Below are 27,478 nucleotides of genomic sequence, written 5' to 3' on the forward strand. Positions count from 1 at the left end.
ACACTAAAAACTTAAAGCCACACATTCCTAACTGGCATAAACAGAGTCGTCAAGAGCAAGACTGTACCCGGGGACAAATTGTCTCATATGGCCTACCTATTTTTCAGCACGGCACCGATGCCATTGAATTTGACGGATGGCCTTGGGTGCTGGAAGCTAGGAATCGCGTAAAGCATTTGCCCGACCATCTCCAGCAATTATACTTTGGGTTCTACGTAGTTGCCTAAATTTTCTGAAAGGTCACCACAGCTAACCTCTTTTGATGTTCAATTTATATTAAGTAGACAAAGAATTAATTAGAAGAAATAGAGATGAAAAATGTATTGATTATGAAATAAGTAGGAAACCAATCAAATTTGAAATGTTCCCGCAATAAAACAATATCAAACTTAAATAACAGTGTTTGTCCTGTTTTCTTTCTTTTATGCAAAAAAATTGACGGTAATTAAAATTTTTTTAAACCAGACCAAAAGATATAAAGTGCTATTTTATAAAGCACTTGACCCCAAAAGGTCATATTTTTTAAAGCCTATAAGTACTTTATTACTATTTGTAAGAAAAAGAGACTAGAAAAACAACAGCATACAATTACTTCTCTTGAAATATAATTTAGAACAGATACTTAAGATGACATGTTCGTCGATTGCAAACGAATTAGACTTCTGTATTTTCTTCTTTTTTGGGAGGGGGGATAATGACCTCTGTTTTAAATAGAAAAAGTAGTTGTAACTATATATAACAGCACTTAATTGAAATTAGATAAAGGATTTGATCGCGAAATTGATCCTATGTCAACCCCAAGAATGCTAAAGTTTTACACTTTCTCTCAATTCTACTTTATTAAACAGTAAATAACTTTTGCGTAAAGAGCGGGACGTTGAGGGAGGAACAGCCCCTTTCATTCACGGAGTCATTTCTGTTCGTTTTAAGTTTTAATATCGCTCCTTACTTTCAGTTAAAAAACTCGTTTTTTTATTTAATTTCTGAACGTTTTTGAATTAATGCATGTTTTTATTTTGGCTCTCCGCAAATGAATAATTAAAACGAAATTTGCTTATTAATTTTTTTTTGCTAAATGTCTTTCTCTTAGTTTTGATCAGACTATTTTGAGAAAAGGGGTGGGAGAGGAGGCCTAGTTGCCCACCAATTTTTCGGTTACTTAAAAAGGCAACTAGAAATTTTAATTTTTTAACGAAAGTTTTTATCAGTAAAAAATATACATAACTTACAAATTAAATTACGTAACGAACTTCTATATTCGTATATTTTTATTATGTATATGAGGGTGTTTGCCCCCTCGTTGGTACCTCACTCTTTACACTAAAGCTTTAATTTTGTCCCAATTCTTTTAGATTGACCCCTGAATCACAAAGGCTGTAGAATAAATAGTTGAAATTACTAAAAATACTTTAGCGTAAAGAGCGAGCTATTTAGGAAGAGATGGACCCCCCCCCCGCGTATGCGTAATAATCTCTGTTGGCTTTAAGTTTTAATGCTGGTCCTTACTTTCAAAAAAAAACTTTTTAACATTCATTTTTTCATTGTTTTTTTTTTTAAATAATGCAAGAAAATCCTGCGCTTCTTCACGGAATTTCTCTTCGCCCATGACAAATTCCTCCAAGTGAAGATCCTCCCACGTAGTCCCCTCTCCTCATCTCCCCCAACCAAAAATCATCGTGAAAAGGTCTGTACACTTCCAAATAATCATTACTGTATGTAAACACTGTTCAAAGTTTGTAACTTGCAGTCCCTCCCCTGGGGACTTTGGGGGAGTAAGTGAGCCCCAAAGACATAGTTATTATTTTTTTTTTCGACTATGTTGAACAAAATGGCTATCTCAAAATTTTTATCCGTTGACTTTGGGAAAAATGAGCGAGGGAGGGGGCCTAGGTACACTCCAATTTTTTTGTCACTAAAAATGGACTAGAACTTTTAATTTCCGTTAGAATGATCCCTCTCGCGACATTCTAGGACCACTTGGTCCATACGATCACCCCTGGGGAAAAAAACAAACAAACAAATAAATACATACGCACCCGTGATCGGTCTTCTGGCAAAAAATAACAAGTTCCACATTTTTGTAGATAAGAGCTTCAACTTCTACAGTAGGGTTCTCTGATACGCTGAATGCGCTGGTGTGATTTTCGTTGAGATCATATGACTTTTAGGGGGTATTTCCCCCTATTTTCCAAAACAAGGCAAATTTTCTCAAGCTCGTACCTTTTGATGAGTAAAACTTTTGATGAGATGAAACTTATATATTTAAAATCAGCATAAAAATCCGATTCTTTAATGTATCTATTGGTATCAAAATTCCGTTTTTTCGAGTTTTGTTTACTATTGAGCCGGGTCGTTCCTTACTACAGTTCATTACCACGAACTGTTTGACAACGTGGCTCTCATCGAACTTCATCGGACTTTCTATTTCAAAGGTCAAAGGTGGAAACAGGAGTTCACTAAAGACAGCTGTGTCTGCGCAGTGGTAACTCTTTCCAAGCAGGATCTAAAGTAGTTGATATGCACCCAATTAGATCATTCAATTATCTGGGCAGGAATATTACCTGTTTATGATTGTATAATAGTTAGCTTTCTGAAAGATGAAAGTAATTCGCTCCAATCCCCCCTACTAAAGAATAATAATAACGCTAATTATCATCCAATCCCTAGGATAGTCATCGTGCCTGTTTATGGCCCAACTAGTATTACTGAAACTGTGCAGGATAATGAACATTAAGTAAAGATCAACTATCGTCAACACTGACATATTTAACTGAAATTTTGACAAACATTGGGGGGATCCCCAAAAACTGACACAATCTTAATTACCAAAAAGGTGCAATTTTTTGCTTCACTTGGGCCAAACATGACAATAATGTTATCAAGCATAGATTGTGGAATGTCTAAGTAAGTTTACAACTATCAAAAATATTATTACAAACCATCCTAGTCTCCTAGGGGGTTTTAAGATATAGATAATAATTAAGAACAAACAAATACATATACCCAAATCGAGGATTTTAATGCCTACACCTTCAAAACCAATCTCTGTACCCTCAGCATGATATCCAAACAAACAGAAATTTAAATAAGAAAATTTAGATATTTCAAAAGAAAATAAGTAGCAAGGAATTGCTTGATCAAAGGCAATATGATAAGAGGTCCAGTTTTTTTCAAAATACTTTGAAAATAGAAGGGCTTAATTATGCGCATTCGGCTTAAGCAATAAAATTTCAGTCTGACTATCACCAAACAGCCCTCAAATCTGTCCTCTAAAACACTTTCTATTAATTACTAGATAAGCTTTAGCGAACAGAGTGGGGTTTTAGGGTAGGATCATCCCCCCATGCACATGATAATCCCTGTTTGCTTAGGGTTTTAATATCACTCTTTACTTTTATTTGAAAATAATTGTTTTATTTTAAATTAAATACTTATTAAGTTAATAAAAGTAAACTGTCTGTTACAGATGTTCCGACATGGAAAAAAATGTAATAGTTTAATAAGCCAAAATTGGAGCAGTTGGTTAGAGAAAAATTGGACGGACTAGGCAGTATCTACTTTGTTGTCCTCCATTTCAAGAGTAAAACTATATCAAAGTAAAACAAATTCCAGCATAATGTAAGAGATATTCAACCTTTCTAAGTTTCAGGGGCGATATTTTTATATCAATCCTTATTTGCGATATTTTCTGGTTGGCTTTAGTCTAGCCTCATTATTCCTTTTAGTTGCCCATTTTAAATTTCATTTCGTCATTCCTAGTAATTTCTGCTTGTTTCAGGATCTACTCCACTTCTCCCAGCAAAGCTTGTTTCAAAAAAATGTTTTTCTTTTGGATTTTTCATTGACGTAGTTTGTATATGCTAATTGTAGCACAGGGCCAATAAGTTTTATCAATACTAGTAGTTAGTGTCAATTAATAGTAGAAACTTGGTAACGTCATTCGCGATGGGAATAGTCGTGGTAGAATGATTTAAAAACACGTTTTTAATGCCGGCCTAGCTTTTTTTGCTGCTGATCTCATAGGTCTATTTGTAACAGGTTCTGTGTTAATATCTATTGGTTTTTTATAATATTTCGTAAGGTCATTTTTAATTAAATTTATGTATAGAGCATTTAGTAAATATTAAAAACGTATTAAAACACGCATTAAAAACGTGTTTTTAAATCATTCTATTTCATTCCAATGAATTGCCTCGTTTCATCACGATTTATTTATCAGTCCTGGTTGAACTTCGCTGAGTAAGGATGCTGGGACTGTTTTGAAAAACTGTTCATTTTGGTTTTATTGATTTTATCCTCTTGTGAGATGTTTTTTCTTGTATATTTTTGTATTGCTGAGGACGACCCTTGGAGATAGGGTCAACGTTCCTATTACCTGGACAATTGTTTAGGGTTATGAGACTATTGTTAATAGATGCATTTTAACTTTTGGAACATCTTTTCTCTCTTGCAAAACTACCGCAAACTCACCGCTATGGAGTTATTATATATTCACACATTAGGGGGGGGGGGGTTAAAGCATAGCATATATTAAATACAGCAATGGTTAGTTTGCATATTTAATATATGCTATGCTTTACCCCCACCCCCTAATGTGTAAATATATAGCCCAAATTTGTTTCTAAACTATTACAGATTCGCGATTTCAAATATCCGACCAACGAAAAGGGAAATAATTGCAATTCTATATGTATAAATACAGGAATATTTGGGCCGGAATAACTCCATAACGATGAGTTTGGATAATTTTGCAAGAGATAAAAGATGTTCCAAAAGTCAAAATGCATCTATTAAAATAGTTTCATGCCCCTAAATAATTGTTCAGGTGATAGGAACATTGACCGGACATAGGGCCAAAATATTCATTCTAATTTGTTTCCCACTGTCTTGAGAAATTCCCTTTTGTTGTTCTTGTTTTTGGTGTTTGTGATGGAAAGGCAGTGTGGTCTTCATCGCTATTTCGTTTAGCTACTTTTTGCTATCTTGGAAAGGGGTTAGATTAGGAAAATAAAACTTTCAGGGATGACTCCAAGACCAAAAACATACTCTGGGAAGATATTATCAAGCTTCTATGTAAACCCTCTTCTGATTTCTAAGTCTTAGAAATTAGAATACTTGACAGACCCTAATTTTGCGTGAAATTTGAATACTTTTTTTTCAAAACTATTGAAATTTTGACAAAACAACATTTTACCTTAATTTTCAGTTATCCATTTCTTTTTTCCTGGCTTTAGTTCTTAAATGCAATTCATGTTATTTGAGTAGAATTCTAAGCCATATCAATGTTTTTGTTTCTAAATTTAGGAAATATTTTTACAGATATTTGAAACCTCATAAATTGGGATTGAGTACAGTTGAGAAGCTGAAAACAGTTTTTCTTGTACTTAATTTAAGGAGAAGATCTGTTTTGCAAGACTTCACTTGTACAACAAAAATTCTGAAAGGTCAGGATCTTCTAGAAGGAGAAAGAGTGGGGGCAGGTGCTTCAAACTTCCCAGGAAATACTTTAGTCTGTAGACCATTCCTGAAGGTCTCATTTTCCTAAATTAACCCCTTTCCAAGATAGCAAAAAGTAGCTAAACTAGAATTTTACCCATCGAACTTGCAATGAATTGTCTTTTCCTTTGGCCCTTATAATTATTTTCGAGACTTGCACTAATAGAAAGCATATACCGCTTGATCCCACAAATGTTGACAGCACTCCCCCTCCCCTAGGAAACAGAATAAATGACCATCAAACCCTTCCTTCTATGCACAAGCACAATGTGACATAGCATAGTCTCACCTTTTATAGTAGTAATCATAGTACTCTTTAGCAACTTCCTCACTGAACCCCATTCTTATATTTCTACGACTTTGTACTGACACTAGGACTGATTCTATAGAACTGAATGAAGAAAGTTCATCGCACACCTTAATGAAGACGGTTTATTTCGCTTCGGGTAATCTGTATTGAGAGTTTATCCTTTATAGCCGAATAATTGAATATATCAAGCGAACTTCCAATAAACCGCATAAAGGGTTTCTCACTTTTTCTGCTTGGGTGACTCTTTTATTTCACCTGTTTTTACCGGAATTATTATTACGAAAATCTGCGGTCAAGAAAAAAAAAATCAAAATTTAGGGGCATGGGAGTTTAATTTTAGTTGAAAAAAGCAGGAAGTATGGCAATTGACTTTTTCCCACAAAAAAAAAGAGGAAAGAGCAAACTGCGGAACAAGTCCGATGTCATATAGAATTGTTCAACCTAAGCCCAAAGCTTTTGAAATAAAGATCTGTTTATTTAGTTGAGTTGCTGTTGTGCGGCGCTTCAGTTGCTATTGTGCAGCGGTGCCAGCTCTGATTCTCTGGAAAATGGTTCTTGAACCATACCTACTATGTGACCACCGCTACCGAGTGGGCTTAAATTGCATCTCTCCAGCACTCTCTAGTCCCGATGGTTTGTCGCTTGACCTTAACACAGCGACCAGATATATCGCCATCATCAACTACGGAGTATCACAGTTCTTGCAACTAATTCGCTCCGAAGTGCGAATTAAGGTAATTAAGGTAATTTGTGTTCAAGATAGACAACGAATTATAGACAATGTATTCATCCTGAAATATCCGTATTTATCAAGTGTATAAATACATTGCAAAACATGGTAACTAAATAGTAGTTACACTGAAGGGCTAAATTCAACAGAATCGCCATTTGTTAAAGGTTCAATGAGCTCTTGGCTTCATGAGGCTCAAGCAGTAATAAAAGTGGTATCACAAACATCAAAAACAAGAAGAACAATAGGAAATTCTTTTTGTAAGACGGTGGAATTCTAATTTCAATAAATATTTCGACCCTTGGTCCAAGAGCTGTCCTCAGCAAAACATAAATTTATAAAAGAAAAAGACTTAAAACAACATACAACCAATAAAACTAAAAATAAATGTTTTTAACACTTTCTGAAAACAACTTTAAAAAGTCCTAAAATACTTACTCATATCATTCCTAAAAGTGACTTACTTTACTTTACCCCCCCCCCCTAATGTGAAAATATGTAGCCCGAAATTATTCATTTCCTATGTATTTACCGTTTTTTGATTTCCTTACCTTCGATTCAATTTACAGGTAGGCTAACCGGTTGAAAGGAAAAGTGACGTATGGCAAAATACATGGAAAACAATATAATTATGACTATATATCTGCAACCTAGGGAGAGGGCTAAAGTAAAGTGAAGTACCTTTAGAAATGATTTAAGTGCATATTTGTTTTCCAGAATTTTATAGTGTTTCCTTCTCAATAATCCCAACTGTACACTGATACCCTAAACGTTTATTAAAAAGGGAGAGTACCCTTTAAAATGGTGGAGAAATGAGGGTTTCTTGCGCTGTATTAATGCAACCCAAAACAAAGAACCAATACTTGTTACTCATCCAATTCAGTGGCGCATCCAGGATTTTAGGTATTGATAACCTTTTTTGGTTATTTTACTGCACCCAAGGTTATTAGACTACCCTCAAGCAAAGGGGACGCGGGGTGGCCTTGAAATAACCACTGCAGCTGATGGTTAAATAAGATAAGATTTTTAATTTGGGGAGAATACCCTGTAAATTCTAAATATTTACAATTCTTATGCTGATTACAAACATACAGACTAACTCAAAAGTTTGGAAAACTTAAATTGGCTGGACCTTTGGCGATTTATCATAAGAATTTAGGGATTAACTTTTAGCATTTTATTAACTTTAAGCAACGCTGCTTAAAGTGTAGTGACTGGCAACTTCATTAAAAAGAAGAAAATTTTAAAGGAAACTTGATAATTGCTGACATTAACCTGTAATGCAGTAGGCTTGGAGCTGAGATTTCTTTGCTAGTGAAAATTCATCAGCATTTTCGTTCAATAATCATTCAAAGTTAAAATTTAGTCTGCTTATAAAGTTGTGAAAATAAGCAAGAGCTTTTGGGTAAAACACAATCAAGAAACGTTAGACGGGGTTAATTATTTTTTTTTCAACACTAGCGCCAGTTTCCATTCTCATAAGCTTTCTACACTTTGTGGCCAAGCTTATATCAAGATCTAAGTTACTAGTTCAAGCGTATTCGTTTAACATGCAGACATTAAAGTAATGTCGAACAATTTCCGTAGAGGGCGCTTTCCGCCCTTGCTTTGTATTAGGATAAGCTTGCAATCCAGACCAAAACACAATATTTTATTTTGGACTATAAAGGGCAAACACCAAAAACAAGAAGAACAATTGGGAATTTCTCAAGTCAGTGGGAAACAAATTAGAATGAATATTTCGGCCCTATGACCAAGGGCCGTCCTCACCAATACAAAAATATATAAGAAGAAACAGCTTACAGCAGGATAAAATCAATAAAACTAAAATGAAAAATTTTTCAAAACAGTCCCAGCATCTTTACCTCAGCGAAGTTCAACCAGGACTGATAAATAAATTGTTATGAAACGAGGCAATTCATTGAAATGAAATAGAATGATTTAAAACACGTTTTTAATTGCAGCCTTGCTTTTTTGGCTGCTGATCTCATAGGTCTATTTGTGACAGGTTCTGTGTTCATATCCATTGTTTTTATGACACTTGGTATTAACCAAGTGACATATAGCAATCGCAAATTCTGTCGGTCTGTCTGTCTGTCGGTCTGTCTGTCCTGGTTTTGCTACTTTAGGCACTTCCAGGTAAGCTAGGACGATGAAATTTGGCAGGCGTATCAGCTACCGGACCAGATTAAATTAAAAATAGTCATTTTCGTGATTTAACCATCTGGGGGGAGTGGGGGTCGGTTAATTCGAAAAAAAAACACAGAAAAAATGAAGTATTTTTAACTTACGAACGGGTAATTGGATCTTAATGAAATTTTATGTTTGGAAGGATATCGTGTCTCAGAGCTCTAATTTTAAATCCTGGCCAGATTCGCTGAAATTGGGGGGAGTTGGGGGGAGGACCTAAAATCTTGGAAAACGCACAGATTGGAGGGATCGGGATGAAACTTGGTGGTAAAAATAAGTATAAGTCCTAGATACGTGATTGAAATAACCGGAACGGATCTGCTCTGTTAGGGGGAGTTGGGGGGGGTAATTCTGAAAATTAGAAAAAATGAGATATTTTTAACTTACGAAGGAGTGATCGGATCTTAACGAAAATTTGAAGTTTGGAAGAATATCGTGTATCAGAGTTCTTATTTTAAATCCTGACTGGATCCTGTGACATTGGGGAGAACTGAGGGGGGGGAACTTAAAATCTCGGAAAATGCTTAGAGCTGAGGGATCGGGATGAAACTTGGTGGGAAAAATAAACACAAGTCCTAGATACGTGATTGACATAACCAGAGCGGATCCGCTCTCTTTGAAGGAGTTGGGGGGAGGGTTAATTCTGAAAAATTAGAAAAAATGAGGTATTTTTAACTTACGAAGGAGTGATCGGATTTTAATGAAATTTGATTTTTGGAAGGATACCATCTCTCAGAGCTCTTCTTTTAAACCCCGACCTGATTCGGTGACATTGGGGGGAGTTGGGGGGGAACCTAAAATCTTTGAAAACGCTTGGAGTGGAGGGATCGGGATGAAACCTGGTGGTCAAAATAATCATAAGTCGTAGATACGTGATTGAAATAACCGGAACGGATCCAGTCTCTTTGGGGGAGTTGGGAGAGGAGGATTAATTCTGAAAAATAAAAAAATGAGGTATTTTTAACTTACGAAAGAGTGATCGGATCTTCATGAATTTTGATGTTTAGAAAGATATCATGTCTCAGAGCTCTTATTTTAAATCCCGACAGGATCCGGTGAAAGGAAAGCTGGGGAAGCATAAAATCTTGGATAGCGCTTAGAATGGAGGGATCGGGATGAAACTTCATGGGAAAAATAAACATAAGTCCTAGATACGGAATGTCAAGATCTTTTGACATTGGTGGGAGTTGGAGGGGGAAACCAGTAATCTTGGAAAACGCGTATAAGTGTCGTAGATACGTGATTGACGTAACCGTACAGGATCCACTCTCTTTGGTGGAGTTAGGTGGTGGGGTTCAGTGCTTTGGCGAGTTTGGTGCTTCTGGACGTGCTAGGACGATGAAAATTGGTAGGCGTGTCAGGAAGTTGAACAAATCGACTTGATAAGGTCGTTTTCCCCGATTCGACTATCTGAGGGCTGAAGGGAGGGAAAAAATTAGAAAAATTGAGGATTTTTAACTTACGAGTGGGTGATCGGATCTTAATGAATTTTGATATTTAGAAGGACTTCGGTGACTCAGAGCTCTTATTTTAAATCCCGACCGGCATTAAGCTTCTGATTTTCCTTGTAAACAATCTACTGATTCTTAGAATTTTGCTAGAACTCATATCATATGAGTTCTTGGCTCTTTCGACCTCGTCACAAGTGCCATATGAGCTCTTAGCTCTTGTTTTTATAATATTTCGTAAGGTCATTTTTAATTAAATTTGTGTATAGAGCATTTAGTGAATATTCTCCCAAGTCCCTATTTATGGAAATATTATTATTAATCTAAGTCTGATTTCATTTGCATCTCGAGCTACTTGCTTTGTGCCTAGGTCATTGCTAATAATGGCGGATTCTTCAAAAAGTATTTTTTGGCTAGGATTTTCCTAGCCACAACACTAGGATTACTAACAGAAGTAATATTACTTCTGTTTCTTTTAATTCTGCTTTAAGCAGCCATGTTTTTGAAAATTATACTCATTAAAGTTCAATTTTTCATTTCGTAAAGTAGGAAGCAGCTTCCACAAAAAGAAGGAATAAGACAAACCACAGGGCAAGTCTATCGATGATTTCAGAACTATTCAACCTGAACTCAAACTTCTTAAAACATTAAAGTAAAAGTAATGTTTTATTCACGTCAAAAATAGAGCGTGATTACTCGAATGGAAAAAGTTCATAGCCAACTGACTGCGAGGCCGTAGCCCGCAATCTTTCATAAATGCAAGATCATAGGAAAAGAAGGAACAAAGTAAAATTAGTTACTTTAAATATGCGTCTTGAACTCTACATTCCCCGTTTATTCTAGACGGGGACTTTTTACATGTATTATTTTCGTTTTTTTCCAAAGCCAACTTATATAGTCCATCCATCTTTACAGCCCAGCCACCTTTAGCCCAGGCATGTTTGCAAGGAAAGAGACTTTGGACGTATCCACACCAATTTCTCAAGATTTAAAGATTTTTTCTTTTTTCAATTTTTTCTTTTATATTATTTGCCTATTTTTTTGCGTTGTATCAAATTTGGGTGTACAACTGTAGATCAATGCTCAGCCAAATAGAATTGAGTTCCCATGTAGCCTAGCCTACGGGTTTGATTTAGTCCTTGGTGTTCTAATCTTTCAAGTGATTGGCTGACGCAAAGATGAGGGTCAATTTAGAGCAAATAGGACTTTTATTTGTTGCAAGTCAGTTGGATATGGCAATCCCTTGGCCAAAGGATTTCAACATGTTAATAGTATACTGTTTTATTGCCCAGCCTTTCGGAAGACTAAAATGAATACAAAATGAATATTCTGCAATGTTCAAAATATATGAAACTCTTCAGGAGCAGATTTTCCAAAATTTCTAGAAGAAGGTTTTACAAATTAACCACATTAATTGAAACCATTTTTACCATTGGCTATACCTTAGCCTCTCGAAGAACGATAAGAAAACATCCGAAAATTCAGTAGGACTAGAGATTTTGTTGGAGATTTGGGTTGCTCATTGGGGAAAAAGCTGAAATTAAAATTAAAAATTTACACAGTATGCAATACTGCGAACCTTGAAATGAGTCTGCATCCCTCTCCAGTAAGTCTTTCAACTCGCCTCTCAGCATACCGTGATATGAAAATGGAGTAAATAAAAATAATTTCTTCTTTATATAACGACCTATCAATGCATAATGGTACATTATACAAAGTGACTAGTAAACACGTGACGTTCTAAATGCTATGGAAATTTCTACCTCTGATTCCTTTGCCATTTACCAGTTAATCTGTGAGTTATCTGAATTTTTAGAATTTTTAAAAGATATCTCAAGGTGAATATTATCGTAAAAACTCCAGAATTAAAATTAAGCATGACATAAAAAAGAGAGAAAAAAACAGTGCAATGCTCTCAACTCAGAAATGCTGGTAATTGGACACACGACTAAAAGTACCAATACAAACGACTTTTTTACATTGTATTTGTAATTAAAGAAACTCTATAAAACACAATAATTTGCCATAAAAGCCAAATTTCATTCGAGCTATTCCATTGGGTATTTTTTCTTCTTCTAAATGACTTTCAAAGCTTGAAGCTTGTTAAATATGAAGGGGTAGCAAAAGGACCTTAGCATAGCTGATTTCTTCCGTGTGAACGGCTACACAAATTTTACAAGGGTTTAGAACTAGATGGTGCTGATGAAAAAATAAGCACCAAATATTAAACAATCCAACAATACAACTAGAACTAGCCAGGTGCTGATGAAAAAATAAGCACCAAATATTATACAATCCAACAAAACGAGTAAAGTTTGAACATATCATAGAGCTATATCTTGTTCCATTGGAGGGGGGCTTAGGAGTGCATTAACGAGGGTATTGGTTATAAAATTTGGAATGAGTGTTAAAAGCCACATTGAGTGATATGTTGATCTTTTAGCTAGTGAATAAAGCGAGAAAATCACAAATTTATCGTATCTTAGCTATTATTATTTAGCTTCATAATATAATATTTGGTAACTTTGGTTTTAACTGTGTATGAATTATAAAAATAATTTTAAATATCATTAACTTCTTAAGCTGATATTTCCGGAAAAAAGTTTAATTTAATGCAGAGTCTTTCTTTCAGTCCGGATAATTTATTAATTTGGTACTGATAGCAGCGTATATACAGGAGCTGTCATTTATTTGGGATTCATACTCTACAAATAAAGTTATAGTATCTCTCGAGGACCTCAGCTGTCAGCTGATAAAACGTAATGTGTACACAAGCATTGGATTTAGAGCTAAAGATAGATCTAATCGTAATCTTGGCATGGCTGGTCTAATGGCAAAGTCAGGATATTTCTATCTACTGCACTACACTTTCTGAAATAGGGTATAGCATCCACAGTGGTACAAAAAACTAATTTCACCTGGTTTCCACAGCAAAGTCTAGTTAAGACAAACTAGAAATACACAAGCTAGTATCTATGTTCAGAAGAAAAAATTTGGCAAAGTCAGGAAGAAAACGGACTTAACAAAAGTAATGGACGAAATTCTTTATCATTTATTTTCCGTGGTTCCCAGAAATAAAAAGAAATTTAATTCTTTTGCGATTTTTTTTGAAAATCGAATTAAAATTTTGAACTTTTGAATTTTGAAGATGAATACATGAAGTTTTGTCAGAAGACAGCTGACCGCCATCTAGCCTGTTTTTTAAACTTATGACTTGTTTTTTCACTTCTGGCATTGTTTCTTGAACAAAACTAATATTCCGTTCTTTTTACTGAATGAACAAAAATATAAAGAGTATACAGATGTAATGAAACACTTGACATACTAGAGTGACATCTATTTAATAATCACATTGAATGCTTGCAACGTTTTCTAATTATTTTTATTGTAAAAGCCTTGACTTCATCGTCTTATGCAGGAGGGGGGGGGGCTCAGCCGTCTCAGCTTCTTTCACCAGTCCTTCAGCACTGAAAATTGAAATATGACCGCCTTAATAGCCGCGACTATTGATCCTTGTTTTTTCTTCTGGCGAAGAGACAAGACATACGATATGATTAAATAGTTCGAAGTCCCACGAAAAATTAAATCCGTTCTAAATAGAGAAGAATTGCTCAAATATTTCTATGTTGCAACTTTTAAAAGAGACAATAAGTAAAATCAAGATTTTGTTGCTATGGCACGATTTACCACTAATCAATTTATGTACGGCTATTGTGTATCGATGTTACAAAAAGTGTTTGACTAAATAATAGCTTGTAAACTCATTCCTAATGAAAATAACTCAAGTAATCGCACTTACTCCAAAATGAACACTATCTTTTGTGCTTTTTTTCCCTCAGAGTGGCCTTAGCAAATAGGGGCTTAGGGTAGCAGGAGCATATGTACTGGACGCTGGTAATTCTAGGCATAGAGCTGGAGATTGAATATAATGAAACACACACACACACACACACATCCGTATCCAAAAATCTGGGCTAATGAGGGGGGACGAGTGAGCTAGACTGCAAAACATTAACTAGTCAATGGTTGATAAGATTGCTTGTTACCTTTCCAGAAATCTATAGCTGAACGCATATGTCCCAAAATATTACAGAAGTAAAGAAAGGAATGTCAAAAGGGAATATTTTCGGGAAATGAGGTATAAAGAGGTTTCTCTACTCCACGCATCTCTTACATATGACTTTTTTTTTATCATAGTGGCCATGATCGGACTATTTTCTAAGTTCTTATTTATTCCGGTATTAACAAATAAAGAGTAGAGCGTGCTTAGAGAATGTTTTATTTGGAACCTTCAACTTTTCAAACAGTCCAGGAAATTTTATCCCTTGAGCTGAAGCAGCAATTGGCCTTAGCTTTGGTTTTGACCAGAATGGTACGTGTTGGACAAAACACTGCCATTAGTAACTAAATCAGACTTGATCAGGGGTATTGCAGGCTGTTTGTCCGAACCCATCAGTATAGAAGTTTTGATGCTGGTAGGAAGAGTTTTACGAAGCGATTTCTTTATACTGCTTGCGCAAAAGTCATCATACGTATGGCTTAGAAACAAAATGTTCATGTAAAACATGTTAAAATATTAAAAGTTCAGTGAAACAATTTGTAGGGGCTCGTCAGGGTAATGTTATACTATAAATTAAACATAAAAATAATTATGTGTTTATTAAACTTAAAACCTATAGAAGCATTAAGACTTAAAACAATGCGAGGTGGTCCTCCATATGAGGAGGGATGACCCCTCCTAAATACCTCGCTCTTCACGCTAAAGTTTTTATTGTATTATAAAAACTCTTCTTGTTCTAATTAAACGGTCCTTTTATTTCAGGAGTTGTTCTTAAAGAATTGGGACAAAACGTCGAGCTTTAGCGTAAACAGTAAGGTTTGGAGAGGGCATCCTTTTCATATACGGAATAATTTCTGTTCGCTTTAAATTTCAGTGTTGCTCCTTACTTTTAGACGGAAAAACTTTTTTTTATATTTAATGTTTGATCGTTTTTCAAATAATTCCTGGTAATCCACTCCCCCCTCTATGGAAAATCCACTCCCAACGAAGATTTATCCATGGAAAGTTTCTTCTGCGCAAAATCACCCTTCCCCCATACAATTTCATCCTCCCTGAAAATTCCCCCAGGAGATTTCTTGTGGACAATTACGCCAGGAAAATATCCTAATCCTATTTTTTTTTTAAATTGTTTTTCATCTAATTTCAAATCTTTTTTCAGACTATACCGAAAGTCCTCCCCACCGCAAAATTTTTAGAAATTTTTAATTTTCGTTTGAAATTGGTTTTCAATCTTCTAGAATCATTGGTTCGATATGACCACCCTGACGAAAAAAAACAACAAACAAAATAGAAACATTCAGATATTTCTTCTAGTAAAAAATACAAAATTCAAAAATTTTACAAATGGGAGCTCGAAACCTCTACAATTAGATTATCTGATATGCTCAATCTGATAGTTTGATTCTCATTAAGATTCACTGTTTTTTTTTCGTTTTTTTTTCTCCCTTTTTCAAAAATGACGCACATCTTGTCAATATCGTAGCTTTTGATATGTAACAATATGTAACATTTTATGTATATTGAGTCAGAACAAAAAGCCAAATCCTTTGATGTATCTTCTTATGTAAAATGTAACTTTTAATTTAACACGTAAGCTTAATGTATTTATATAGCCACATAAAACTGTATAACAATAAAATATTGTCGATAAAATGGTTGGGCTCGCAGCTTTGATATCACTCAAAGGGCAGTCCTAATACTTTGTACTTCTTTGGAGCGTTAGCATCTTGAATTTCCTTCACGATAATTGGAATAAGCTCACAGTATTATAAATGAAACAGAATTGCAAAATTTTAGGCATCTTGAGTCGTTAGTATCTCAAAGGTATTTATTGTTATTTTACAGAATCAAACAGTTCGAGGTAACGAACTTCAAGTAAGGAGTGGCTACATATTTTGCTACAGCTTCAAATCTTCGTTCTTCAGTTGCAAGTAAAGAGCTCGTAACCGATGGACTGGCCTACTCATTGGCTATCATATTCATAAGTATTTCTCCAGTTGTAGTAAAGGGGTCTGTGTAATATTGCAATACGGACACAGCTGTTTTTACAAGCATCATTTGCTTTTCGATAAATTTGGAGCTATCTTCGTGATGCGGAGAATCAAACTCTGAAGTTTCATTTATTTTAATAAGGTCATACAAAGCAGACGAAACTGGGGCAACAAAAGGTGGGGTATTAATCCACTTTGCCACTGCTAGTCGACTTGTTGTAACACCAACCAGAATTTCTTCAGTAATAGTAAACATTTGAATAGCCCTGATTTAACTAGGCAACCTTTACTAAAATATTTTTAGGAGGAAATTGAGGACAGACAAGCATAAGCACTAAATTGTTAGTACCATAAAATTATTTTAGATGGACGTCTGTATTACATACTTCTTGTCTGTGACAGTTAGTCACTCCTTTGTTGGCTTTAAACTCTTTGATTATCAACAAAGTGATGACATCGGCGGTCATGCAATGAGATCGCATTGCTCCGGTCGTGCTCCGGTAATTTCTGATAGGTGCATAAGTGTAGCTCAAAGAGGTTGTCTGAGCGTGGAAAGATCTGGGTCACATTGAGGAATTTAGTTTGGGGGGAATTTAGGGGGGTTTTAGAACTGGCAAAAATACATAGTATTGCACAGAATATAGCCTTTTCACGCTAATGTCGATCAAATGAAGAACTCGTAAAATGCTTGCAAGCACAAATTAAGGCAAGGTAAATGTAGAAAGTAGAGTGGAGAGATAATACTCCTCCTCTACTCTGGAATCCCTCGTTATGGGAATTGGATGTAAAATTACACTAATCAGGAAATATTTTACCAGACAAATGGTCAAAAAAGCTCCCCACAACAAAAATATACCCAATCTCTTTTTTCCTATTTCTGCAAATACACCATTTTTGCCATTGGCGCAATGAATTTTGAATGCGCGACCAGACATTCGGTTTTCAACGCTTGTTTCTACCCTATATTCCATATTCGAGCATTGTTTAGCTCGTTGAAGCCAGGTAACTATTTTCTACCGATCTTGCTTTATCGTAGGTCCTTGACTATTAGTGGTTAGCAATAAAATTATTATTCTTATTGATTGAATACCTACTCCATCTTGCTATTACCTGCCAACCAACGTTAAAAAAAATACTGCACCAAAAATTTTTTATATACATTCTTGTTACGTTTTTAAGAGTCAGACAGAAATTTCGGGGGAGGGGAGTGCAAACCCTGAACACCCCTGAATACAGCCTTGAGTTTCATGTTAATCATTAATAATTTACTGGTTAGTGACTCTTTGCTTAACCATCAATTTGTGTGTATGTGCCTTCACTTCTTCCACTTAATGTTAAAGCATTTAGAGAAAATACTTACAGGGTAGGGAGGTCTACGCTGATGCTAGTGACAAACCTATCTTTTTTTCTTGGATGCACTCCAGCAGCAATGTTACTTTTAGCATTTTCCATGTTAAGTTTAACTGAACCTTCTGAGGTTAAACGGTTTGTCTAAACTAGTACTTATGGGATTCAAACAGGTATTATTGCTTAAAAATAAGAAAGAATTACGCCACTCTATGCAAGTACTTCAGAAAAGATATGATCATATTTACCCCTTCTTTGAAAAATTTGACCATATTTCTTCATACATTTTCATACAATTGTTTCTAAATCTAAGTTCGATGTTTTTCAATTTTGGGATGGGTTTGGATTCTCAAACTGATATGACCCAACGGCTAAAGTGTGTGAACAAAGGTTTTTTTTTGAAATCATGCTTTCCTCAGTACCTTCAATTCACGGAAATTCGGGGGATGGGGGCGGGAAATTTTTTTTTACATCCTAGGTAGGCAAATTTGTTGGTTTTTCAATTTTGCACCCTCCGTGTGAAACGCTGGCTCCTCCCATGTGTTCCTCTTACCTCTGATCAAAAATTAGAAAACGGATGTTTTAAACCCTACAAGTTTACGGTAAGGATTGCCTTAGGTGCTCAAAATCTCTCAATGTCACAAAAAAAACTATTTCTTTTTGTTTTGACGTTTTGGAAAATTATACTTTTCTATTATTTTCATATTCCTTTAAGAAAAAAAAAGGTTTAAACCCCAAATTAGAAATATTCGCCCACAGGAGCTTAAAGCTTCAGAATTTTAAGAAAAAAATCAATCTTTAATTTGATTTTTTTTTATAGGCAGTGAAAAAGGTTTCAATTTAGAGACAGATTTTAATAATGTACCGCTTAGTATGTTGGGTCCGACCACTCAAAGGAAATCTATTCATCCTTAGCTTTGAATCTAAAACTGCTTTGTCCATAGAAATTCTACCTCCTGATCAGAGGCGTACTTTGCTATGGGGCGGGGATGAATGCTCATCCCAGACATTGATCTACTCCCCCCAAGACCCCAGTTTTGCCCCTCTGTTGAAATTTAGTTTCTTCATAAATCTTGTCAAAACTATGATAAGCCTGTATAATTCAAGCATCCACTGAAACGGGGTGTTTTTCTATAGCAAATCTAACCTTTTTTGGTATTATGTGGCTCAGTTTTCATTTCATTGTCATTTCCACTTGATTTAAGATAATTGATTCCATCTTTGCCCCCCCCCCAAGGATTTTGACGAAATTACGCCACTGCCACAGCTTAGATAATACAGTTATAAAGACTCCTATCTTGCCCATGAGAAGCTTTTGGTACAGAGCTCTGAACTTGGCGCCTCTTCCAAACCCCCACTCCGCCGTGTAGATCGTACTACAACACCATAGGCGGGAACGCAATTTTGTTTTGTTTCCGGCCGGGATAATTTTCACATAGCAATGAATCATAGCTTTACGATTCTATTCAAGACGTGAGTCGAATTGCTCCGACTTTTAGATTCAGACGGCCAGTTTCCTGTCTCCAGCCGCTAGGATCGCTACCGCGCACTGTGTCCCAAAAATAAATCGAGTCTTCATAACTGTATTGTATATCTAATCTGTGGCCACTGCTCGCGATATTCAAATGGAAAAAACTACAGAGTATTCCATAAAGCAATATCAGTTGCGCCACAAACCATTTGCGCTACTAAAGCCTCGACATTATACAATTAATAATTCTATTGTAATCATACTAGAGATGAAATGCATCACATATGGCTTTTCGATGACGTTAGATGTACGAAATGCTGGTGCAAAGCCAAAAACGGAATGTTTTAATTGTCTACCACGATTTCATTAACGTGATTTTGTTATTGATTTTTGAACTAATTTATTAGACCCAAATTAAACATAAAATATAGAAAAATGTGACATGGTAGAAAAATAATGAAAATTACGATATTAGGGTTAAGAAATGTCGTTATTAAAGACACTATTTAGTTTTTCATTTTCTTTCCACATATTACGCAGCAAATAACTTTTTTTTATTTGTCTTACTTGCTCTTTGGTGGCTCAATTTTACATGTGAAGATATGGGGTAAGGGGGGATGGAACTGCCTCGGGGAAATTTTGGGCGAGATTGTAATTGTATGGGGATTTTTCCGTGGAGGGGGTTCTCTTCAGACAAAGTTCTCCGTGGGTGGATTTTCTACGGGAAAAACTTTCCATTGAGGGGGGATTTCTTGGAAAATTTGTCCAGGAAGGGGGAGATTTCCGGCGTGATTGGAAAAACGGTCAGAAATTAGATAAAAGATAATTCTTTTTTCAAAAAGCAGTAGGCTCAGGTAAACTTTCAAGGCAGACTTTTCCGCAGGAAATTTTACATGGGGAATTTTCAGTGAGGATGAAATTACTCGGAGGGAATATAACATGGGAGGATATTATGCTAGAAGAACTTTTAATGGAGGAACTTTTCTTGGGGGTAGTTTCCTATGGAAAGGGGCGTATTTTCTGGCATTATTTGGGATTAAATAAAAAAAAACAATACAAGTTTTTTCAACTGAAACTAAGGACCAACATTAAAACTTTAAACGAACAGGAATCAAACAGTTCGTCGTAAAGAACTGTAAGTAAGGAGTGGCCCGGCTCAATAGTGACCGAAACTCTAAAAACGGAAATTTAATATCAATAGATGTATCAAAAGAAAAGGATTTTTATGCTTATTTTAAATAAATAAGTTTCATCATGCTTAGTCCTATACTTAGTCCTTAAAAGGGGGAAACATCCCCTAAAACTAATAGAATCTGAAAATCAAACCATCAGATTTAGCGTATCAGAGAACCCTACTGTAGAGGTTTCGAGCACGAATTTTGAATCTTTTGCCAGAAGAAAGATTACGGGTGCGTGTTTATTTGTGTTTTTTTTCCTGGGGTGATCGTATCGACCCAGTGGTCCCAGAATTTTGTAAGAGGGCTCATTTGAGCGAAAAGTGAAAGTTATAGCACGCTCTTCAAGTGATCGAAAAATTGAAGGGCAACTAGGCCCCCTCAAAAGCTCATTTTTCCCAAAGTCACCGGATCAAAATTTTGAGACAACCATTTTGTTCAGCATAGCCGAGAAATCTCCTAACTATTTCTTTGATGACGACCCTAATCCCCCACAGTCCCTGGGGGAATGGCTGCAAGTTATGAACTATGTATTGGTTATTTATTGATATTGGTTATTTATTAAGTATTGGTTATTTGGAAGCATATAGACGTTTTCAGAGACGATTTTGTTTTCTGGTGGAAGGCTAGGCTCGCGAGATAGTGTTACGTGGGAGGATCCTTCCTTGGAGGAGGTTTTCATGGGGATAGGGAATTTTCCTTGAAGGGGGCGGCAGGCTTCCTAGCATTATTTAAAAAAAAGATCAGAAATTTACCAAAAAACACGTTTTTTCAACCGAAGGTAAGGAGCGACATTAACACTTAAAACGAACAGAAATTATTAAGTAAAGAAGGGGGTGATGTCCCCTCGTAAATACATTAATCACTATATATATAAGAGGCATACCCCCTCCTCAATACTTCACTCTTTACGCTAAAGTTTGACTTTGTCCCAATTCCTTATGAATGACTGCCGGAACAACCAGCTCGTTTAACTAGAATAAAAAATCTCTTTTAAGGTTCTAACAAACTTTGGTGGGGACAAGGAGGTATTGAGGAGGGTACACCCTCTCATATATGGAATAATTTCTGTTCGTTTTAACTTTTAACGTTGCACCTTATTTTCAGTTGAAAACTTGTTTTTATTCAGTTACAAAAAAAAAAGTTTGCTTACTATTCCATATTTTATTCCCCAAACACATTACAAATTGTACTCCTCACACACGTTCCATATTGTACTCCCCAAATATATTCCATATTGCATTCCCCAAACCACTCCATATTGTATTTCTCAAGCACGTTCCCTATTGTACTCTCCAAACACGTTCTATACTGTATTCCACAAACACTTTTCATATGGTATTCTCACAACACGTTCCATATTGTATTCCCCAAACACGTTCCATATTATATTCTCCAACCACGTTCCATATTGTATTCACCATCCACGTGGTATTGTTTCCATATAATCCCCAACCACGCAATGCGAATCAGGAGTTCGGAAGGCTATTTGCGCAAAGCAGACCATTGGTCAGCATGCGAAAAGGTTTTCGAGTTTTTTTTTTTCTTTTTTATTGTTGTGATTCTAAATATTTAAAACTTATAAAGTTTACAGCTACTCATCAAAGTTGTAAACCTGAGGGAATGTTTCTAATCTTAGAAAACAGTAGAAACACACCAAACAAGAGATCTAATCTTGATCTAAATTGCACCATCGAATTCGGCACACCAGAAAACCCTATTGACTATATACAAAAACACGAAATTTTATTTTATTTTGAAAAATGATGGTGGTGGATGCGTGTTTTTTTTTCTATTGTGTTCTAAGGAGCCAAAGGTCCTAGAATATTAGTAAAGGGCTCTTTCAAAGAGCAATTTCAGTTTAAAAAGGATTACAACGAAATCTACTGAAGATTAACTAAAAAACAACAAAATAACTTTTTCAAAGAAAAATAAAAAACTCCATTAAACCATAAATGAGCTAAAATAGAATCAAGAAATCTACCAAACGTAAAACTACCACAGTCAGCATCGATAAATAAATGAAAAACAAAACGTGCATAAATTACATTAAATAACAAAGTCAAGTTCAAAACGAGCAGAAATTAACATGAGTAGGGCTCAAAACCCTTATGTCTTCCGATGGCCAGGACATAATTTGCGCTTAACTGAAAAAAAAATGAATGTGCCTTGTCAGTTTTAATATACATATGCTGATACTTATTTCTTAAAATGTTATTATTATTTAATTTATTAAACTTATAAAAGTGAAAAAATTAAAAAAAAATTTCATTAATTTTTAATGAATTTTTAATTTAGTTTTTAATAACTTGGCACAAATTTTTAAACCTGTTGTAGAACCCTGAACCCACAACACTTCTGAAAGTTCATTCATTATGTACACACTTTCATTTCGTCTTCTCCTTTTTCCTTTCCTGTGCTTCTTAAGACAGAGTACATCAAAATGATCCATATAAATGGTGATGGAACACAACCCTGCTCAACATCTAATTTAGTACAAATTAAATAAAAAAAACAAGTTTTTTTAAATGAAAGTAAGGAGCAACATTAAAACTTAAAACGAACAGAAATTACTCCGTATATGAAAGGGGCTTTTCCTCCTCAACGCCCCGCTCTTTACGCTAAAGTTTCTTACTGTTTTAAGAATAGAGTTAAGAGAAAGAGTCAAACCTTACTAATAAGTTTTAATGTCGCTCCTTACTTTCACTTAAAAAAACTTGTTTTTTTTTTATTTAATACCATACAAGGATAAGATCTTTGCTAATGCTCTTCTATCAGCTGAATCGCACGCCTGCTCCTATAATATTGAGGACTAAAGGTGTTCGATGACTCAGGCAGTTCTCAATTATTAACATAAGAGTGAAAATTTCACCGATATATCTTCTAATATTTTAAGACCACACTGTTCTCCTCTTAAAACTTTGTGTAGAGCATTTTTAAGTCTAAAATTACCCCAATACTAATTAATTGGCTATCTACAGAAGCATATATATATATATATATATATATATATATATATATATATATATATATATATATATATATATATATATATATATATATATATATATATATATTGGATAGCTAATAGGTTACAAGTATATATAAAAAAAATATTAATCTGATTTGTATAGGTTATAAAGGCTCAAGATGGCGTGTAGAATAAGCTTGATCACTTCTTGAAAAATTTTCTATAGTGGAATGATTCCTTAACTCTAAAAAGCTTTTTAGGTCTATAAACGACATAGAGACAGGCCTACAGGGAGATTGTTTACAGTATAGCACACTCTTTCAGTTCTTTTTTCACAACACCTACCACAGAGTGTCACCTATAGTTTACGATCTCAGGCAATATTCCAAAAGACCCCAGAAAACTGCCGCCTGTTGTTTACGACCTCAAAGAGATAAACCTACAGCGATATTGTTTACATTTTACTACGAAACACCCGCAGTTGACACAGATCTTCAGGAAGAGTGTTAACAGGTTACCATAAATTTTCCCAACATGGAGACGGACCTAAATGGAGATTATTTAAGAGTTAGAAATATTCCAAAACACCTCCCACACAGTGTCGCCTATAGTTTAAGATCTCAGGCAATATTCCAAAAGATCCTTGAAAGCTGCAGCCAGTTGTTTACGATCTCACAGAGACAAACCTACAGCGATATTGTTTACATTTTACCACGAAACACCCGCACTTAGACACAGATCTTCAGGGAGAGTGTTTGCAGGTTACCATAAATTTTCCCAACATGGAGACAGACCTAAATGGAGATTATTTAAGAGTTAGAAATATTCCAAAACACATCCCACACAGTGTCGCCTATAGTTTAAGATCTCAGGCAATATTCCAAAAGATCCTCGAAAGCTGCAGCCAGTTGTTTACGATCTCACAGAGACAAACCTACAGCGATATTGTTTACATTTTACCACGAAACACCCGCACTTAGACACAGATCTTCAGGGAGAGTGTTTGCAGGTTACCATAAATTTTCTTCACATGGAGACAGACCTAAAGCGAGATTGTTCAAGAGTTAGGAATATCCCAAAACACCTCCCACACAGTGTCGCCTATAGTTTAAGATCTCAGGCAATATTCCAAAAGACCCCAGAAAACTGCCGCCAGTTGTTTACGACCTCACAGAGATAAACCTACAGCGAGATTGTTTACATTTTACCACGAAACACCCGCATTTAGACACAGTTCTTCAGGGAGAGTGTTTGCAGGTTACCATAAATTTTCTTCACATGGAGACAGACCTAAAGCGAGATTGTTCAAGAGTTAGGAATATCCCAAAATACCTCCCACACAGTGTCGCCTATAGTTTAAGATCTCAGGCAATATTCCAAAAGATCCTCGAAAGCTGCAGCCAGTTGTTTACGATCTCAAAGAGACATACCTACAGCGAGATTGTTTACATTTTACCACGAAACACCCCTATATAAAGACAGATCTTCAGGGAGAATGTTTACAGGTTACCATAAATTTTCTTCACATGGAGACAGACCTAAAGGGGGATTGTTCAAGAGTTAGGAATATTCCAAAATACCTCCCACAGAGCACTTCCTTCCAGTTACATTTCCAAAACACCTCTTACCGACTGTCACCAGCTGTCTACGCTAGGACCGATAGTCTGAATATTGTTAGGTTTTTTACGCTACCATGAAGTACCCCACTGAGAGTGATTTGCAAAGCATTCGATTATGCTACACAGGGTAAATAATTGAAGTTTACTGGAGATTTGATCTTTCTACATATTTTATCTGATTGCAGAATTCATTTAACAACATTTCAAAGTCTATTAATGTCTAATTATAAAATCACATTTCTATGGAGCAAAGAATTAGGGGGCAGACGAAAGGAACACGCTTGGAAAAGCCTAATTAATATTTTCCTTGCATTTGATTTCTAATAATTTCCAACTTTTATTTTTCAGTGAATACTTTTTATATAAGCAATCTAGTTTTAAAACCAATACTACCCGTCAAGCGAATTCTTGCCATTACCCCAATCCCTTACTCCAACATTTAATTCTTATAGATTGAAGCGTTTAATTTTTAGTATTATATTCACTAAGGTTAATACGCTTTTCCTTCAAGACTAATTTTCATAACAGCCTTATTAAAATCCTCGTTTGTAATTTCTCGGTAAAGGAAACGGCTAAAAAAAAACAGTATGAACTTTGAGGGGGTTGGAGGTACGGTTCAGCATATTTTATATTTTGACTGACATGACTAAGGGGAGTTCTCCGAAGACAATAAGGCTTTGGTGTGTTGATTCTTACAGAAAAATAAGACAATAGTTGTTTTTTTTTAAATACATCTGCTTTAAAATTTCAGGCCACGAAGACACCTTAATTAAAATTCCAGAACCAAGGCAACCTCAATCAGAAAAAAAATCTATTTGTATCGATTATTGAAGTCCTATATTATGGTTATTTTGGAACAACAAAACAGGACTGGTTTTAATAAATGAGGTCAATATGTATTATTATATTAGACGTGAAGTTAAAACAAAATATGATACAATAAGGTTGTTATAATAAAACAGTCGATTCTTATTCGTTTATATTCGAAGTTGTAACAGGAGAGGGGCCAGGATAGCTTCAGCCATACAAAAAGCAAAATTTTATGGAGATTTTCAATCACTTAGAATAATATGGTTCCCCTAATCCGTTAATTAAAAATATAAATGTATAAGGAGTAAGCCAAAATCATAATCTTGAGCAAAATAACCAAACAATACCAATAAAAAAAGTCAGTTAAAAACAAAAAGAAATTACTTTAAAAAAACTTTTCATGGTCATAATATTTTTCAAAGAAGGTAAACTGCTTATAGTTTGGACAGTGTGGTTCTTATTTGAACAAACATCACCAAAAATGCTAAGAAAAGAAAGGAATTCTCAATAAGAACCAATTATGGATTTATATATATCTTTATATATATATATATATATATATATATATATATATATATATATATATATATATATATATATATATATATATATATATATATATATATGTATATATATATATATATATATATATATATATATATATATATATATATATATATATATATATATATATATATCCATATATTTATAAATTTATAAATATATATATATATATATATATATATATATATATATATATATATATATATATATATATATATATATATATATATAAAAATAAGTTGTCTGTCTGTCTGTCTGTGGATCAGGTGACGTCATGTTTCTGTGTTGACTGACGTCATGAAATTAGTTGTCGTCATTTTTGCTTTGACGGTGACGTCATTAGACCAAGACAGAGGGAATATAAGTGACGACCGGGAACCTCAAAGAGAAATTACAGACTGGGACACCCGGACACAAATCAAGACCGGGACACAGGGAATATAAATGACGACCGGGACACAGGGACACAACTACAACGGGGACGCCGGGGGCACAGGCGGGATATATAAATGACCGCCGGGACACAGGGATTGTTCGAATAGAAATTACAGACCGGGACACCGGGACACAAATGACGACCGGGACACCGGGACACAGGGAATATAAATGACGACCGGGACACTCAAAGAGAAATTACAAACTGGGACACCGGGACACAAATGACGACCGGGACACAGGGAATATAAATGACGACCGGGACACAGGGACACATCTTTAGAATAATGATCCCTGTGTCCCGGTCGTCATTTATATATCCCGCCTGTGCCCCCGGCGTCCCCATTGTAGGTTCTTCAGTCATGTTTCAATTAAACATTTTTCCGTGAACAAATGTCTTAAATACCGTTAATGACGTCACCGTCAAAGCAAAAATGACGACAACTAATTTCATGACGTCAGCCGACACAGAAACATGACGTCACCTGATCCACAGACAGACAGACAGACAACTTATTTTTATATATATAGATATATATATATATATATATATATATATATATATATATATATATATATATATGTATATATATATATATATATATATATATATATATATATATATATATATATATATATAGGGCACGACTGATATATCAGCTGGCCGATATTACTGGGCCAATATGGGGGGTCAGTTTCATTGTCGGGCACATTTTTTTTTATGCACAGCTTATCCAGAAAATGGCACCAGACTTCCATAGGTAATTTTGCTTGTCCCGTACTTGAAGGCAGAGCTCAAACTAAGTGTAACCATGGTGGAGGGAGCAGCAGAGGTGAGTCAAATGAAGTCAAAGTATATTT

At 35.1% G+C, this 27,478-nt stretch overlaps 1 protein-coding gene across 3 annotated transcripts in view; it reads right to left on the reverse strand.

Annotated features, from left to right (window-relative positions):
• Positions 1 to 27,478, reverse strand: part of LOC136031380 (aquaporin-7-like) — a 104,843-nt gene that overhangs the window by 58,505 nt on the left and 18,860 nt on the right. Inside the window, exon 1 of one of the 3 annotated variants that reach the window (XM_065710896.1) lies at positions 5,786 to 5,939. The exons of the other annotated variants lie outside the window; for them this stretch is intronic. Within the exon in view, the coding sequence (XP_065566968.1) occupies positions 5,786 to 5,838 (53 nt within the window). The 5' untranslated portion in view covers positions 5,839 to 5,939. Of the gene's footprint in view, positions 1 to 5,785; positions 5,940 to 27,478 lie in introns of those variants that run through there. 3 annotated transcript variants of the gene reach the window in all.

This window comes from Artemia franciscana, chromosome 9 (genome assembly GCF_032884065.1).
Source record: "Artemia franciscana chromosome 9, ASM3288406v1, whole genome shotgun sequence".
Classification (NCBI taxonomy): domain Eukaryota; kingdom Metazoa; phylum Arthropoda; class Branchiopoda; order Anostraca; family Artemiidae; genus Artemia; species Artemia franciscana.